At 42.4% G+C, this 16,130-nt stretch overlaps 1 protein-coding gene and 1 non-coding gene across 6 annotated transcripts in view; both read right to left on the bottom strand.

Moving 5' to 3' along the window:
• Positions 1 to 16,130, bottom strand: part of LOC111163420 (uncharacterized) — a 423,524-nt gene that overhangs the window by 191,789 nt on the left and 215,605 nt on the right. For all 5 annotated transcript variants that reach the window (XR_016395145.1, XR_016395143.1, XR_016395144.1 and 2 more), the window contains one exon: positions 13,466 to 13,664. Coding sequence is in view for 1 of the 5 variants with exons in the window: in XM_089921800.1 (XP_089777926.1) it covers positions 13,582 to 13,664 (83 nt within the window). In the remaining 4 variants the exon portion in view is untranslated. The remainder of the gene's footprint in view (positions 1 to 13,465; positions 13,665 to 16,130) is intronic.
• On the bottom strand, positions 1,612 to 1,713 carry LOC115802072 (U6 spliceosomal RNA). Its single transcript, XR_004022451.1, has one exon. It is a non-coding gene; the product is annotated as a U6 spliceosomal RNA (small nuclear RNA).

Raw genomic sequence — 16,130 nt, forward strand, 5'->3', positions numbered from 1 at the left:
GAGAAATACAGAATTCCCAGGAGGGACCATTTTGTCCTTAGTTACAATCAATATGCAAGGCAGCTAATTCCACACCATCAGGGAAGACCAACAACAGGCCCGAGGCACTTCCTGACCAGGACTAGTGAAAACAGGCACACAGGGAGGGTGACTCATATTTCTAGCAAGTGACCAGAGTGTGGGTAATAATAATAAACAGCAGCGGCTCCCACATTTGAGTGCCTCCTTTATTCCAGGCCCCAATCTAGGAGCTTCACATACATTAAGTCCAGAATAATATCCTTCAAATGTTAAGGTGAAGAAACTTGCCCAGGGTCAAAGAACAAACCACATTCCCAAACAAAGTCTATTAAATACGCCAAACTGTATTTTGCACCAAACTATTTAATAGCCGACAGAAAGGATCAAACTGTGAAAATACCCTGGAATAGCCTGTGGGTAAGAGTAAATAAATGATACAAATATTTTAAAACTCACCTTTTGCTGTAATTTTTAGTGACCTTCGTACCTAGAAGTCTCTTTTTCCTAGATGTTTCTATTTTTTTATTTTCTCACAAGGCTTTTTAAAAAATTAACATTCTAGTTTGTCATTCTAAATAATTCGGTAATCTACTGGTGAGCATTTTTGGAATGGGTCAGTCCTCATCTTTTTTTCTATCCCTGAAAAGTCAAAAGAAAACACACACACACACACACACACACACACACACACACACACACACACGCTACTTCTTGGCTACCATACGAGTCTAGCAGACAGGGTTCCGGCTACAAGTGGCCAAACATCCCATTCAAATCACTTAAATGACTTTATTATTTTTTAACATCTTTATTAGAGAATAATTGTTTTACAATGGTGTGTTAGTTTCTGCTGTATAACAAAGTGAATCAGCTATACATATACATATATCCCCATATCCCCTCCCTCTTGCGTCTCCCTCCCACCCTCCCTATCCCACCCCTCTAGGTGGTCACAAAGCACTGAGCTGATCTCCCTGTGCTATGCGGCTGCTTCCCACTAGCTAGCTACTTTACATTTGGTAGTGTATATATGTCCATGCCACTCTCTCACTTCGTCCCAGCTTACCCTTCCCCCTCCCCATGTCCTAAAGTCCATTCTCTACATCTGCATCTTTATTCTTGTCCTGTCCCTAGGTTCATCAGAACAATTTTTTTTTTTAGATTCCATATATATGTGTTAGCATATGGTATTTGTTTTTCTCTTTCTGACTTACTTCACTTGGTATGACAGACTCTAGGTCCATCCATCTCACTACAAAAACCCAATTTCGTTTCTTTTTATAGCTGAGTAATATTCCATTGTATCTATGTGCCATATCTTCTTTATCCATTCATCTGTTGATGGACACTTAGGTTGCTTCCATGTCCTGGTTATTGTAAATAGAGCTGCACTGAACATTGTGGTACATGACTTTTTTTGAATTATGGTTTGCTCAGGGTATATGCCCAGTAGTGGGATTGCTGGGTCGGATGGTAGTTCTATTTTTAGTTTTTTAAGGAAGGTCCATACTGTTCTCCATAGTGGCTGTATCAATTTACATTCCCACCAACAGTGCAAGAGGGTGCCCTTTTCTCCACACCCTCTCCAGCAAAAATATGGAACGCTCACGAATTTGCGTGTCATCCTTACACAGGGGCCATACTAATCTTCTCTGTATCACTCCAATTTTAGTCCAGCACTGTAGCTTGCTGGTCGCTGAGTGGAGCTGGGTCTTAGCATTGAGATGGAGATCTCTGGGAGAGCTTTCGCCATTTGATATTACATGGAGCTGGGAGGTCTCTCTTGTACCAATGTCCTGAACTCGGGTCTCCCACCTCAGAGGCACAGGCCTGACACCTGGCCGGAGCACCAAGACCCTGTCAGCCACACGGCTCAGAATAAATGGAAGAAAAAAAGAAAGAAAGAAAAATATAAAATAAAATAAAGTTATTAAAATAAAAAATTATTAAAGAATTAAAAATAATTTTAAAAAGAAAGAAAGAGAGCAACCAAACCAAAAACAAATCCATCAATGATAACAAGCGCTAAAAACTATACTGAAAAAAAGTGGACAGACAGAACCCTAGGACAAATGGTAAAAGCAAAGCTATGTAGACAAAATCACACAAAGCATAGAAAAAAGGAAGAGAGCAACCAAATCAATAAATAAATCTACCAATGATAATAAACTCTAAATACTAAACTAAGATAAACATAAAACCAGAAACAAATAAGATGTAGAAAGCAAACTCCACGTGTACAGTTGCACCTGATGTCCACCTCCTCAATTTGGGATGATTCATTGTCTATTCAGGTATTCCACAGATGCAGGTACATCAAGTTGATTGTGGAGCTTTAATCCGCTGCTCCTGAGGCTGCTGGGAGAGATTTCCCTTTCTCTTCTTTGTTCACACAGCTTCCAGGGTTCAGCTTTGGATTTGGCCCTGCCTCTGCGTGTAGGTCGCTGGAGGGCGTCTGCTCTTCGCTCAGACAGGACGGGGTCACAGTAGCAGCTGATTCAGGGGCTCTGGCTCACTCAGGCCGGGGGGAGGGAGGGGTATGGATGCAGGGCGAGCCTGCGGCTGCAGAGGCTGGCATGACGTTGCACCAGCCTGGGGCGCACCCTGTGTTCTCCCGCGGAAGTTGTCCCTGGATCCCGGGACCCTGGCAGTGGCGGGCTGCACAGGCTCCTGGGAGGGGAGGTGTGGATAGTGACCTGTGCTTGCACACAGGCTTATTGGTGGCGGCAGCAGCAGCCTTAGCGTTTCATGCTCGTCTCTGGGGTCCGCGCTGTTAGCCGCGGCTCGCGCCAGTCTCTGGAGCTCGTTTAGGCGGTGCTCTGAATCCCCTCTCCTTGCGCACCCCAAAACAATGGCCTCTTGCCTCTTCGGCAGCTCCAGACTTTTTCCCGGACTCCCTCCCGGCTAGCTGTGGCGCACTAACCCCTTCAGGCTGTGTTCATGCCACCAACCCCAGTCCTCTCCCTGGGATCTAACCTCCGAAGCCCGAGCCTCAGCTCCCAGCCCCGCCCGCCCCGGCGGGTGAGCAGACAAGCCTCTCGGGCTGGTGAGCGCTGGTCGGCACCGATCCTCTGTGCGGGAATCTCTCCGCTTTGCCCTCCGCACCCCTGTTGCGGCGCTCTCCTCCGTGGCTCCGAAGCTTTCCCCCTCCGCCACCCGCAGTCTCCGCCCACGAAGGGGCTTCCTAGGGTGTGGAAACCTTTCCTCCTTCACAGCTCCCTCCCACTGGTGCAGGTCCCATCCCTATTCTTTTGTCTCTGTTTTTTCTTTTTTCTTTTGCCCTACCCAGGTACGTGGGGACTTTCTTGCCTTTTGGGAGGTCTGAGGTCTTCTGCCAGTGTTCAGTAGGTGTTCTGTAGGAGTTGTTCCACATGTAGATTATTTCTGATGTATTTGTGGGGAGGAAGGTGATCTCCATGTCTTACTCCTCTGCCATCTTGAAGGATGCTCCTAAACCACTTTAAGCAAGAAAAGATCATTTATTGGTGGTGCAACAGAGGAGACTAGCTTCACATAGGTTGATTCAAGACTCAAACAATGTCATCAGGGACCAATTTCTCACTCTTCACTCCTCAGCGTTGCTCCCTTGGCACTGGCTCCAGATTCAGCATCCACGTGGATGCAGGATGCTCACAGCAACTGCCTCCTCTCCTCACAAATCCAAGGACGGCCCCTGCGCGTCTCTTAGGAGCCCAGGAAAGGTCTAACTGCATCTTATGGACTCTCTGCTTCAAGGCTGGTCCCTGAAGCAGCCCTTGTGGCTGACAGGCTCCGAGAAGCTGGCTTACACATAGAACCCATACCCACCGCTGTGATCAGGACCATCTACATGACACGGACTAGGGGAGGGAAAAGGATGACTCCCCAGAGGAAATTAGAGGCGGTATAGGTACCAGGAGAGTTTACAGACACCAGAAGTCAGGATGCATAACAGAGGGACCCCCGCAGTCTCTCAGAGGCAAAGTCACAGTGGGTACCTGGGAGGGTTTTCGACCTCTCTGCAGGACACCCACAGAAACCTCACAGCAGGAACATCATGGTTGAAACTAGCAAATGTTGCCTAACTGAGATAGAGTCCAGAGCCTCCCACAAGGGGAGGAGAATTTTCTCCTTTAGTGAGCATGAATGATGTGGCTCAGAAATGTGCCACATCCCAGAGAGAAGTTCTAACCCCAAAATGAAGCGCTTTGCTGTCTGAGGCCAGTGGGAGGAAAGTGGACCCTGGGAGTTATCACTGAAATATGCATGTGTCCTTAGCGGGCCAGTCACATGAACACTCATGCTGTCCTCTCACAAAACAAAAAAACAGAAAAAAGAACCCAAACTATCGGTGAAATATTCTCCAGGAGGGAAAAACAATGCATCGGGAAACTCAGGAGGCAAGGTTTAAGGAAGGGCTCATTAGTCTTAAGCCTAAAAGGAGAAAGTCACATTTCTCCTCACCAAGAGTCTGCTATTGTCATAAATGACAAATAGAAGTGAGTGGAAGATTTTTCTTATTAATGGGGAAACAGCCCAAGATAGCAATGAATAGTGCTGGCCATCTTAATGATCACCAATTTAACCCATTTTGAAAGGTTTTATGAAATGCGTCTCTGTCCCCTTGATAGAAGAGGGGGATTATAATTTTTGAGCAACAGACATCTCTGTGATGCCCCACATGGACCGTTAGTCACTCACTAAAGAAAGCAGCAGAACAGCATGTTTGGGTGCAATGACCTCTAAATGGGACAAGGGGGGTTCCTGGGGAGCTCAGATTTATTTAAGGTAAGGGCAGGGAAATCCCAATGGGCACATGGTAGGAAAGAAGGGAACCAGAAATAACTGGATTATGAGGAGGGAGACTATTCATAGGTGAAAAATGGGAAGGGCTATGGGATCTTTTCCATCTGGAGCCTAGTAGAAAACACACACACACACACACACACACACACACACACGATAAAATTAACAGCTATATTTATCACCTTGGACGAACCAGTTGATCTCTGAAACCTCAACTGCCTCATCCATTGAAAGTTCAATTCAAAACCTTCCCTCTGAGAAAGATACACTGCATCCTTCGTAGTTAAGAAATCTGACTTGAGTCTCTTTGTCATCTGCATTACTTAAATGATTGTGGTCAGATTTGGGAGACATTTTCAAGATGTTTGTTTTTCTAGTAATCCTTTTATGTTTAATAATAAGTACTTGATTATGAGATTTTGAATTTTGTTTCTGAATTAGGGTGGAAATGGGGCTAGGAAAGGGAGTAGAAATGACACCAAGAGAATAACCGGATAAACACTCTGACACTTGTTTTATAGCCACAGAAATATCGGTACTTTGAAGTTTATCAAATAGTTCTCGGGAGAATGCAATAAAAACATTTGCGAATAAATCTGTACCCTAGAATAGCATTCACATAAACACAAGATCTGAAAACTGCCTTATGCCATAAAGCAAATCATATCAGCAGATCCTCATGGGTCTCATCCCAGAGACTGAGGATTCCAGTCTGTTCACACTGCTCCTCACAAGATGTGGGCCTTCCTCTACGCTTAGACAGGTTTCTGCCTTTGGTTCTAGGGTAATTTTGGAAAAGAAAAGTTCAAAGGTCTCCAGAGACAGTACCAAAAGAATAGAAGAAGAATTTAACTAAAGGTGTGAGTGCATCTTCTCTTCAGTGAAGAGAATAAATAATTCATGTGACTTATTCAATTTTAACAAGGGCTATTTCTTGCCAATGTTGAGGATGTCAACTTGGCTCTGCAATCATTATGCCTTTCAAGAAATACAATGTTATCTCAAAGAATAGGGATGAAAGGAAAGTAAATTCTGTATCAGAGCAGGGATTAGAAATCTTGCTAAGGTTGGAGGCCAAGTCTGTTCACCAGCTCCCTTCTGGTAAGAGGGTATCAGCAGTGGCAGGAGACAGGCCTCAGCTGCCTTTATCCTCATAGAGATTCTGCTCTTTTGGCCATGTGTAGGGACAGTGCTGCTTGGGAGAAATGCCCCTAAGACTCCAGCTCTAATCTGTACCACCCCTCAAGAGGCCTGGGATGGAAGCCCCAGGGAGGCCAAGGTTGAGGACCCTGAAGCAGGCCTTCCCAACCACTCTGTCCCCACCATCCACATGCCCCTGCGGGCACTGTGCCCAAGCGTGGAAACCCTCTATCTCAAAGGGCCCAGAGCTGCTCCAACAAAAGAAAAGACTTATTTGTTATTGCCTTTAGTGTTAGTGTATTCGTATTAGTAGGAGTGTTACTATTCAGAGCACCAAAGCACACCCCCAAATCAGTCTGTCATCCTACTAAGCAGAATATGCCTGGTCATACTTGGAGAGGAATACGTTTAACAGATTTTTAAATACTCATATTTCATACCTTCTGGCTTACAATGAATAGACTCTGGATGAATGAGCTTTAACATAGCTAATGAAAGTGCTCATACTATCTTGTTTCAGGTCCTCACTTTTGCCTACCAGACTATGATGTCTCATCTTCATTGTCTCCTTGTCTTAAAGTCCTTTAAGGTGCCTTCTAAATTACTACTAGAGTTATTTTTCTAATAGTCCAACCATGTCCCCTCCTGCTTAGAATGGATTGATGTTGCCTACACAATAAACTCTAAACTTTGCCAAATGAGCACCTTAATTCTCCTCCATCTCTACCTGGCATACTTCTACTCTTCCTTCAAGACCCATCTCAAACATCAACTCTTATTCCAAGCTACCCACCGCCACCTCCCCCAGAAAAAGGTAACAAGTCCCCTCGGAGCCTCCACAGTACTAGGCATGTCGGTTTTCCTACTGTGTTGACATTATTTGTTCACATATCTGTCCCCCACATGAACTCCTTGAGGGCAGAGGCTGTGCCTTGTCATCTTTGTGTCCCTACTGCCTAGTACAAGGCTAGCTGGTAGCTAAGCAAATATACACTGGATGGAAGGATAGATTAATGAAAGTCAGAGAGAGAAGTGTGAAGGATGGTATTTCTGTTTAGAGGAAGGAGCAGCCCAAGAGGGTAAGGATGGAGACAGGAGGCCCCTGGGCCTTAGACTCCCCCTTATACTCCTACTCTGCAGGGATCTATTCCTAGTCACAAGAAACCCTGAGTGATGGTGTCAGAGGCTAGGACACCTGGGTCAGACATCACTGGCCACCCACCTCCACAGCCTTTGTCCAAAGCCTCCTTGTCAGCTCAGTGTTCCCTATGCTGATGGTCACCAGGGCAAAATGACTCCAACCTGAGTATATCCACCATTAGAAGTAAATCTGAACCACAGGAGGTTCTGGGGAAAGCTTCTGGCCTCCCTTACCCAGGATGATGTCTACATATTTAACATTAACTTGTCACTCTAAAGGAACAAGAATTTACAACTTGGATTCTTTCAGTCTCACTTCTAAATTGCCCACACATCCTATAATTTGCTGCATCAACTTTGCACTGTGGGGATGCTCTCTCCCCAAAGAGCAACCAGAGATGATTATTCTTTAGGCACTGGAAGAGTCATGATCAATCTGAACACTTGCAGATGCACGTTTTATTAGTGGGAGAGGGAGGAAGCTATAACCTTCCTCTCTGGCCCAAGGAAGGGTGGATCCACTTGCCTGTAGCATTGGCAACTGGTCTACAGAACACACCCCTCTCCATTGTTATACTTCTTGCCTTAGTCTGTCAGGGGGCTAAGTATGAAGCCATTGTCTGTGATGATTACATGTTCGATGTGAACTATACAGTCAGTGACAATTATGGATTACTGAGGTGGTTATTTGCGTTTGATTGACAGAATGTGTACACCTCTGTGGAAAGCTTAGTGTTTCTTAATTTCTGGCACTATATACTCTGCAGAAGAAAGTACTGTATTTCTGAGGAAACATGAGAAAATATGTATAATAAAAGTTGTGCATTTCTGGGATAAGAGGGGATCCTTTCATAAGGATCTACCTGAGGTAGGTGATTTAGAGATGGGAGTGATGAGGGAGAGGGGAGTTTGGAAAACCAAGAGTGACCATGGGTTTAAAGCCAAAGAGTCCCTGAACTGACCCACACCAGCCCTACCTCTGCTCCAGTCTTAGAAGAAGAGGCAAACACCTTCTTGAGAAACACCTTTGTTATCCTCTGAAAGTGAGTAAGAAGTATTAGAAGACCATTTCCTTAGCATTATCAAGCATTAATTGTTCAATACAACAGTAGGACTACTGACTCTACATCATATTTTAATTAGATACTATTCAGACCTATAGCTTCACAGGCAAACACACACACACACACACACACACACACACAAAACCTGCTTTATTCCACCTCAGAAATTGCTTCTTATTTTCCTGTAACTTTCAAAACAATAAGAAAAACAAGCACTGTCACCTACAGTCAGGGTTACTGTCTGTGTGGCTGGCTCCAAAACGAATACCAACAAGAAAAGGAAAAATGTCTCACTGGAGTATGGAGTTCTCTGTGCAGGTATTTTCTGGTGGCACAAATTGAGGGTCCTGGGTAAAAACTGTCAACTATTTGACACTTTCTGATTTCCAACCTTCTCCATCATTGTTGAAGAACAACCTTGAGTGTCACTCAATGATTCTAACATGATTTTGTGGTTTTCTAATTTCAACCTAAAACTAAAAAATGAGTATAGGCACAGATCTCACATAGATTATGATTCTGTAGTAGTTCTACGTAAGCCAAAATTATTCCAAAACTGCCTAGAAGTTTGCCCACTGCCCTGCACCGGCAGTCAGCATCACTTGGATAAATGTTCCGACATTCACATGACAGAGAAAGATCTTGTTCAGGAATTCCCTGGCAGTCCAGCAGTTAGGACTCTGTGCTTTCACTGCCGAGGGCCCAGGTTCAATTCCTGATTGGGGAACTAAGGTCCCACAAGCCACACGGCCAAAAAAAAAACGTCTTGTTGATTTGTGGTTAGTGTTCTCATTAAATTGCCATTGATTCAGGGAGAAGGGGTTTAGTGGATCAAAAAGGCCAAAAACTTACATCTTTTTCATACAAGGACAAATAAGAGGGCAGTGGAATTCCAGGAGGATGACTTAGGCACAATGGTTTTCTAAACAGAAACCCACGTGATGAACACTGGGACTTTTCCAATATTCCCTCTCTCCGGAAGTCTATTTATTCTCCACAGACTGGAAACCATTCACCAGAGCGCTGCATCTGTGATTTCTCCCACGCCTTTTCAATGCAGCAGGACATTTAAACCCAGGCTACAAATCCAGCCCTGAGGGAAACTGCCTCCTTAGATCTGCAGTGGCTTTCACACTTGACGAATGAATTCAGCTGGGAGCGGAGGTGTCCATAAAAGTAATATATTCCCAAACAGAAAAAGCCGCCCTGAGCAAATTTTCTTTTCTGCAAAGATTCTATGAGGTGCCAAGAGAATGACTTTAAGAACTATTTGTGGAACTTTCTTGACCCCAGAATGTTTTCAAGGTGTCAATTTGGGCTAATCCCCAATAACAGCAATCCATAGTTTAGTCAGATGTCAGGTTTGAAAGTGTGTGGCTTTTTTTAAGAGGGTTTTTGTTCCTTCTCTCCCTTCAGTCACAGGCCCAAAGTAAACGCTAGTTCAAGTCCATTATTTGTGTTTTGCAATTACAAATCTTGTACCTTTTTTCCTCTCATCTCTCTGCCACCACCTCAAATGAAATCAGCAGAAGATGGGAGAAAATAGGAACCATCCAGCACTGCGGGATCCCACTCAGGGGACATCTTGCTTAAACTTCCCAAATCTTCTAGGACATGCATTCATGGACGACCATTTATTCAGGGGAAAAGTTGAGGTTTAGGTTTCTGATTTCCCAAAATACAAGAAGTCAAGTCAATGAAGTCAATTATTCCCAAAAGCATAGAAAGAGGCTAAATAAACAATGTAACTAAAAATTTCACCCGATTTTGAGGGTTCCCCGAGGTATTCATCTTCTCTCCACAGATTTGTGTGTGTGTAGTCATAAGTGGCAGAGATGACTTTGATTCATTAAACCTTGTTTTATTTTCCTCCTGGGCATACTTTGAGACTACACTTCCTAGCCTCCCGCACAGATAGGTGGGGTTCCGTGACTGGCCAGTGGAACAAGGGCCAGAAAGGACGTTTGCCACTTCCAAGCCTGATCCATAAAAATCCGCCCACTTCTCATCTCTCATTGTAGGCCAGATGCAGAAGATCCAGAAGAGGCTTCCAAAGGCCCGGAGATGGGGGACTTTTCAGATGAATGAACCTTAATGACCATGTGAAGTAGACCCCTCCACACACTATCCCTTCATCCTACACTGTACCATGACAGAAGCAAGAAGTAAATGCTTACTGTGTTAAGACATTAAGACTTTGGAATTGTTCATTACAGCAACGAGCTTGTCCTGGCTAATACTTGGTGCGTGGAAAATACTGAATTATATTTCTTCCTAGAATAAAAAGCACTAATATGTAATAGGATAAGCTGCTATAACTTCAACAGAGTATTAAGCCCAAGCTCGATGATTTAAAGACTTTTATAAACACCAAGTTGTGGTTAATAAGACTGATTTCTCCATTTCATAAAAAACCCTGATCTCAAGGCATAGACCAAGTACCTTTCCTTACCCTTCTGGGAGAGTACTTCCTAGCCTCTATGATATTGTTTCTTCAAATTTATTTCCTCCTGAAATGGGATTCACTTTTTGAAGATGATCAATGTCATAAGATGTTGTGTTTTTCCACCACCCCACAAAAAACAAACATCACATGTTATTTGGATAACTATTAACCAAATTTCATCAACATTCTTCACCTCCAGAGCAGGTTTATGGTAGGACAACTAAGAAAAATGGAAAATGCTGACTGTTCTAGCTAAAAAATGACCTTGTTTCCTTCAGTCTAGAAAATACAAGCTTCTCTAACGAAAAGAAGAAACTCATGTCATCCAGTGTTTCCCAGCAAGAACATTCTATATATATAAAGTTTTCCTTGAGTAGAAAGAGGGGCAATCTTTGCTATTGAGGTAGCAGAATTGAGTGAGGGGCTTGAAAGCTCTAGAGCCTGGGTGCCATAGTATCGGATCCAACATGAGCTCTGAGCCACAGTACAGCCCTCATCTTCCTAAGCAAAGTAAGAAATTGTTTCCACTATGACATGCCACTAGCTGTGTGGCAGCCAGTATTTTAAAGTGGTAACAAGGATTTGCACTATACAACTCTGTATTTAGAATATGATTAGAAAACATAGTCTTTGGCCTTTAAACAGTGACTATCAAGTTTCCCTTTGGAATTTAAATGTATAGTCAGCTTTATCCCTTAAACATTAAGGATTTTTAAGATGCAAAATCTAGCCAACTTTTAGCTGTAGTTTAAGTCTGCCTAACTATAAAAATAGATACTTCCAGAAAAGACCGCAAAAACTAATTGCTCTGCTACAATAAAAAGCAGTAAGGTAGGTTATATATACTCAGGCATCAATGTAAACTCAGCACTTTTAAAGCCCTTACCACAAGTTTGCAGGTAATTGCATTTCATTGACCTATATATGTAGTATAATGTCTTTTAGGGAGAAAGAGAACTGTTTCCAGCTCTACAAAAGCAGCTCTTGGAAAAAATACTTGCAAAATACATATCTGATAAAGGACTGGTATTCAAAATATACAAAGCATTCATAAAACACAACAAGAGAACAAACAATCCAATTAACTATGGACAAAAAACCTGGAAACCTCCCCAAAGAAGATATACAGATGGCACATATAAACATACAGAAAGATACTCAACATATATGCCATTAAGGAGTTATAAATTAAAGTAAAAATAGGAAACCACTACATACCTATTAGAATGGCTAAAATTAAAAAGAAACTGGCAATACCAAATGCTGGTGAGAATGTAGAGCAATAGGAATTCTCATTCATTGCTGGTGAGAATGCAAAATGGTACAGCCACTTTGGAAAACAGTTTGACAGTTCCTCACAAAGCTAAGCATACCCTAAGATCCAGCAATTATGCTCCTATGCATTTACCCAATTGAGCTGAAAACTTAGGTTCACACCAAAACCTGCACACATCCTGACAGTGGAATATTATACAGCGCTGAAAAGAAATGAGCTATCAGGCCACACGAAGACACAGGGAACCTTAAATGCATATTATGAAAACTATACACTGCATGTTTTACATGACATTAGAGAAAAGGCACCACTTTATGGATAGACAGTAAAAGGGTCAGCAGTCACCAAAAGTTTGGAGGGAGTGGAGATGGATGAATAGGTGAAGCAGAGGGGATTATTAGGTCAATGAAACTATAATTTCATTTGCTATAATGGGATTCATTGGCTTTTTTGTGAAATTGGTCCACATTCTTATCAATAACATCATTGTTCGTGGCTGAATACCTTTTTAGAAAAGTGTTTTTCAGACTTCCCTGGTGACGCAGTGGTTAAGAATCTGCCTGCCAATGCAGGGGACACGGGTTCGAGCCCTGCTCCGGTAAGATCTCACATGCCGTGAAGCAACTAAGCCCATGCGCCACAACTACTGAGCCTGTGCTCTAGAGGCCACGAGCCACAACTACTGAGCCCACGTGCCACAACTACTGAAGCCCGTGCGCCTAAAGCCCGTGCTCCACAACAAGAGAAGCCACTGCAACGAGAAGCCTGTGCACCGCAACAAGGAGTAGCCCCCACTCACTACAATGAGAGAAAACCTGCACGGGGCAACGAAAACCCAATGCAGCCTAAATAAATAGATTTTTTTTAAGAATTTAAAAAAAAAATTGTTTGATTTTTTTTAAAAAGTGTTTTTCATCTTGGGTATGGTGAACAAGTGAGGATTGAGAAGCTCATGGAGTAAAAATTTCCTATATATTTTGTGTTTTTCTTTCTTTTTCTTCTTTCAATATGTTTTCTATTTCTAAATTAAAATACTTTCAAAATAATATATATATGTTCTATATGATACTGTAATGGTTGATTCATGACACTACGCATTTGTGAAAAGCCATAAAACTGCACCATGCAAAAAGTGAAATTTAATGTAAACTATGGAATTTAGTTAATAATAATGTATCAACATCTATTGTTGATTAATTGCAACAAATGTACCACACTAATGCAAGAGGTAATAGGAGAAACCATAGACAGGGGAGGGAGGCATATGGGTATGTACCTGTTCTATTTTTCTGTCCTAAAATATAAAGAATATTATTTTTTTAAAAAAGCAAGTCAAGAGGCCCTAATTATAATTTAGCTGATTTTTCCCTGATAAGGCATTTAACACATGGTCTGACTCTCTGCTCTGTGAAGAGAAATGTTAATTTTGTACAAGGCCTGGGATTGGGTGTCAAGGGAACTGCAAGCCATTCACTGACATCATGTACCATGTTAGGTTAATAACACACATGCTGATTCTGCTTGAGCATCCTGCATGCCTGAGCACACACAGCAGGGACAGAGAGCAAGGGAGGAGAGAGGAAGCGTTGGTACCTGCCTTATCCAGGGGCTTCAGAAATGTCTGCAGAGAATTCAAGAGCAGCAACTGTTAATGGTCACAAGTCACCTCTTTGGGGCCACAGGACCGATGGGCTTTACAGAGGATGGTTTCATCGAGGATGCCCGCAGCAGTGGACGCAATGGTGAATGCTTCTGTCACCAGCCCCAATCACCTGGGCAGGCACTCCCAGCCCTGGAAAGAAAACAAAGGGATCTCAGGTGCCTGCATGGTGCAGGAAGATCTCTTGCGATCTGGAGATGACCTTCCCTCAAACCATGAAGGTTGGGACATATATGGTGGGCAAAATGACCAACAAGGGCTCTTTGCCAAAGTGATGGAAAAGCTCTGTGTGTGTGTGTGTGTGTGTGTGTGTGTGTGTATCCCAATATTAAAATCAATTCATTTTCACAATTGATAAAAATAAATCCAAAAAAACAAGATAAAAATAATCACAGCATAACTTCTATTTGGTTTTCTTATTCAAATAAAATCCCTCTTTATCTGTTCCTACTAAAAACAAAGGGAGAAATTCTTGCTGTCAAACTAACAACTATTAAAAGAATTAAGGAGGAATTTTAACGAGTTTTCCTAGAATGCCTCATAGCTAATTTTATTGGTGTACAGGATTTCTTTCCATATTTAACTATTTTTCTTTCTGAACTAATTATGTCTTTTGGTTTTGGTTGATATGCATTCTAAGATGTAAACCATTTGTTAATTTTTTATTAATAAATGTGTCCTTTACAATTAAAAGGCTAACCCTATCAGCTTTGTTGACGGCTATGTCAGAAAAGTCCACAACAGTGTAGTTAATAGATTGCTGAAATATAATTACTTTTCAGTATAGCTACTATCAATCCTGACCTTCTAAAGAGTTCAACTTCAGGTATACATAAGAATATGGTGTCTCATTCATGTCCCAATTTAACAAGGTTACTTTAGAAAATGTCTATCATTATGTATTCTCCCTGTTGTGTGTCTGTGTGTGTATGTGTGTGTGTGTGTGCGCGTGTGTGTGTTTAATTGAGCCTGCTTTGGCTGTTTTTATTAGTTAACCTTCGCTGGGCATCATTTACATCTCCAGTGATGTAGGTAGCCATCAAAATCATCAACAAGAAGAAAGCAAGTGAGACTTCTATGTTCTAAAGGATATAAAGTATGAATCCTGGATCCAGCAAATGGTTAAACACCCTAAAATTACCCAGCTGTGTGAACACTGGAGACAGACATCTCTTATTATATGGTGATGGAGCTATGCCTTGGCAGCAACCACCTGGATGAGATCTGGGATCAAAAGAAACTAAGTGAACATCAAGGTCCTACTGTACAGCACAGGGAACTATATTCAGTATCTTGAAATAACCTATAATGAGAAGGAATATGAAAAAGAATATATATATATGTATAACTGAATCATTTGCTGTATACCTGAAACTACCACAACACTGTAAATCAATTATACTTCAATTAAAAAAGAAAAAGAGGGACTTCCCGGGTGGTCCACTGGTTGACACTCCGCCTTCCAATGCAGGCGGTGCGGGTTCAGTCCCTGGTTAGGGAGCTAAGATCCCACATGCCTCCCCGCCAGAAAACCAAAACATAAAACAGAGGCAATATTGTAACAAATTCAATAAAGACTTAATGGTCCACATCAAAAGGAAAGAAAAAGAAAAAAAACTGAGTGAAAGGGAAGTGAAAGTGTCAATTACTGACAGTGAGCCCAGCACAGGGTCCATAGCCAAGTTCTCTGGAGGGAAGATCAGTGTCCTTGAGAAGCTCGTCACTGGATATGCCATCGTGAGAAATTGAGCACCGGCTCATACATCCACGTGAGAACAGAATTGAGGCAACAGCGGCCATCTCTTCCTCTCCTTTCCAGTGCTCAGTTTGAGCTCATAAGTAACTGTGTTTATGTGAAAAACAGGACTACAGTTTAGAGGGAGATTTTTTTCTCTTCTTATAAATAAAATATATCAAAGTAACAGAATGTGGCACTGATGAATGTGAGAGGGATTCAGGCAAACTTTTATGGGTTTACTGATTGGGGGGAAACTCTATTGAGGCCAGCCTATGGAATTAGCTGGTTTACAATGTGTCTATTATTCCCATCCACCCAGATTTTTCAAATGCCTTATAAAGTGTCTTATGATTTGGGAAAGATCACAGTAGCTTATTCCCAAGATCCCGAATACACTAAACTATACATAGCTCATTTCACGTCACTGTTCTCCATCTCTCCTTTTCAGTAGAATTCCAGAGGCTAGAAAGGGATTTCAAGTCATCCTATAACTTAGTGCTATAGCTTTTCATTCCTGGTCATCCTGGTATTCCTATATACATGACCCCTTTCCAAAACACACAAAAGGCACTGATGTACGGGCTCCTCAAATGGGACAAACTCCAAGAAAGGAGAATAATGGACTTCAAACAGAAGAGATGATGAAGGTACTCATCTGAGCAATGGGGGAGATGGTTTCTGACAAACTCTTGCATAACTGGTTATTTTTAAAGCAACTTGTTCACTTAATTGCCTAATGGCTGTCAAACTTTTAATCACTCAAAACCACTTGGATGGGTAAACACAGCCATGACTAGAGGAAGCAGAAGGCTCTGCTGTCCTTCACAGCAAGGTCAGGGCAGAAGAAGGCAGCAGAGTCC

The sequence above is a fragment of the Delphinapterus leucas genome, chromosome 12, assembly GCF_059928025.1.
Source record: "Delphinapterus leucas isolate spDelLeu-1000000601 "Yukka" chromosome 12, BTC_Dleu_Yukka2, whole genome shotgun sequence".
Taxonomy (NCBI): Eukaryota; Metazoa; Chordata; class Mammalia; order Artiodactyla; family Monodontidae; genus Delphinapterus; species Delphinapterus leucas.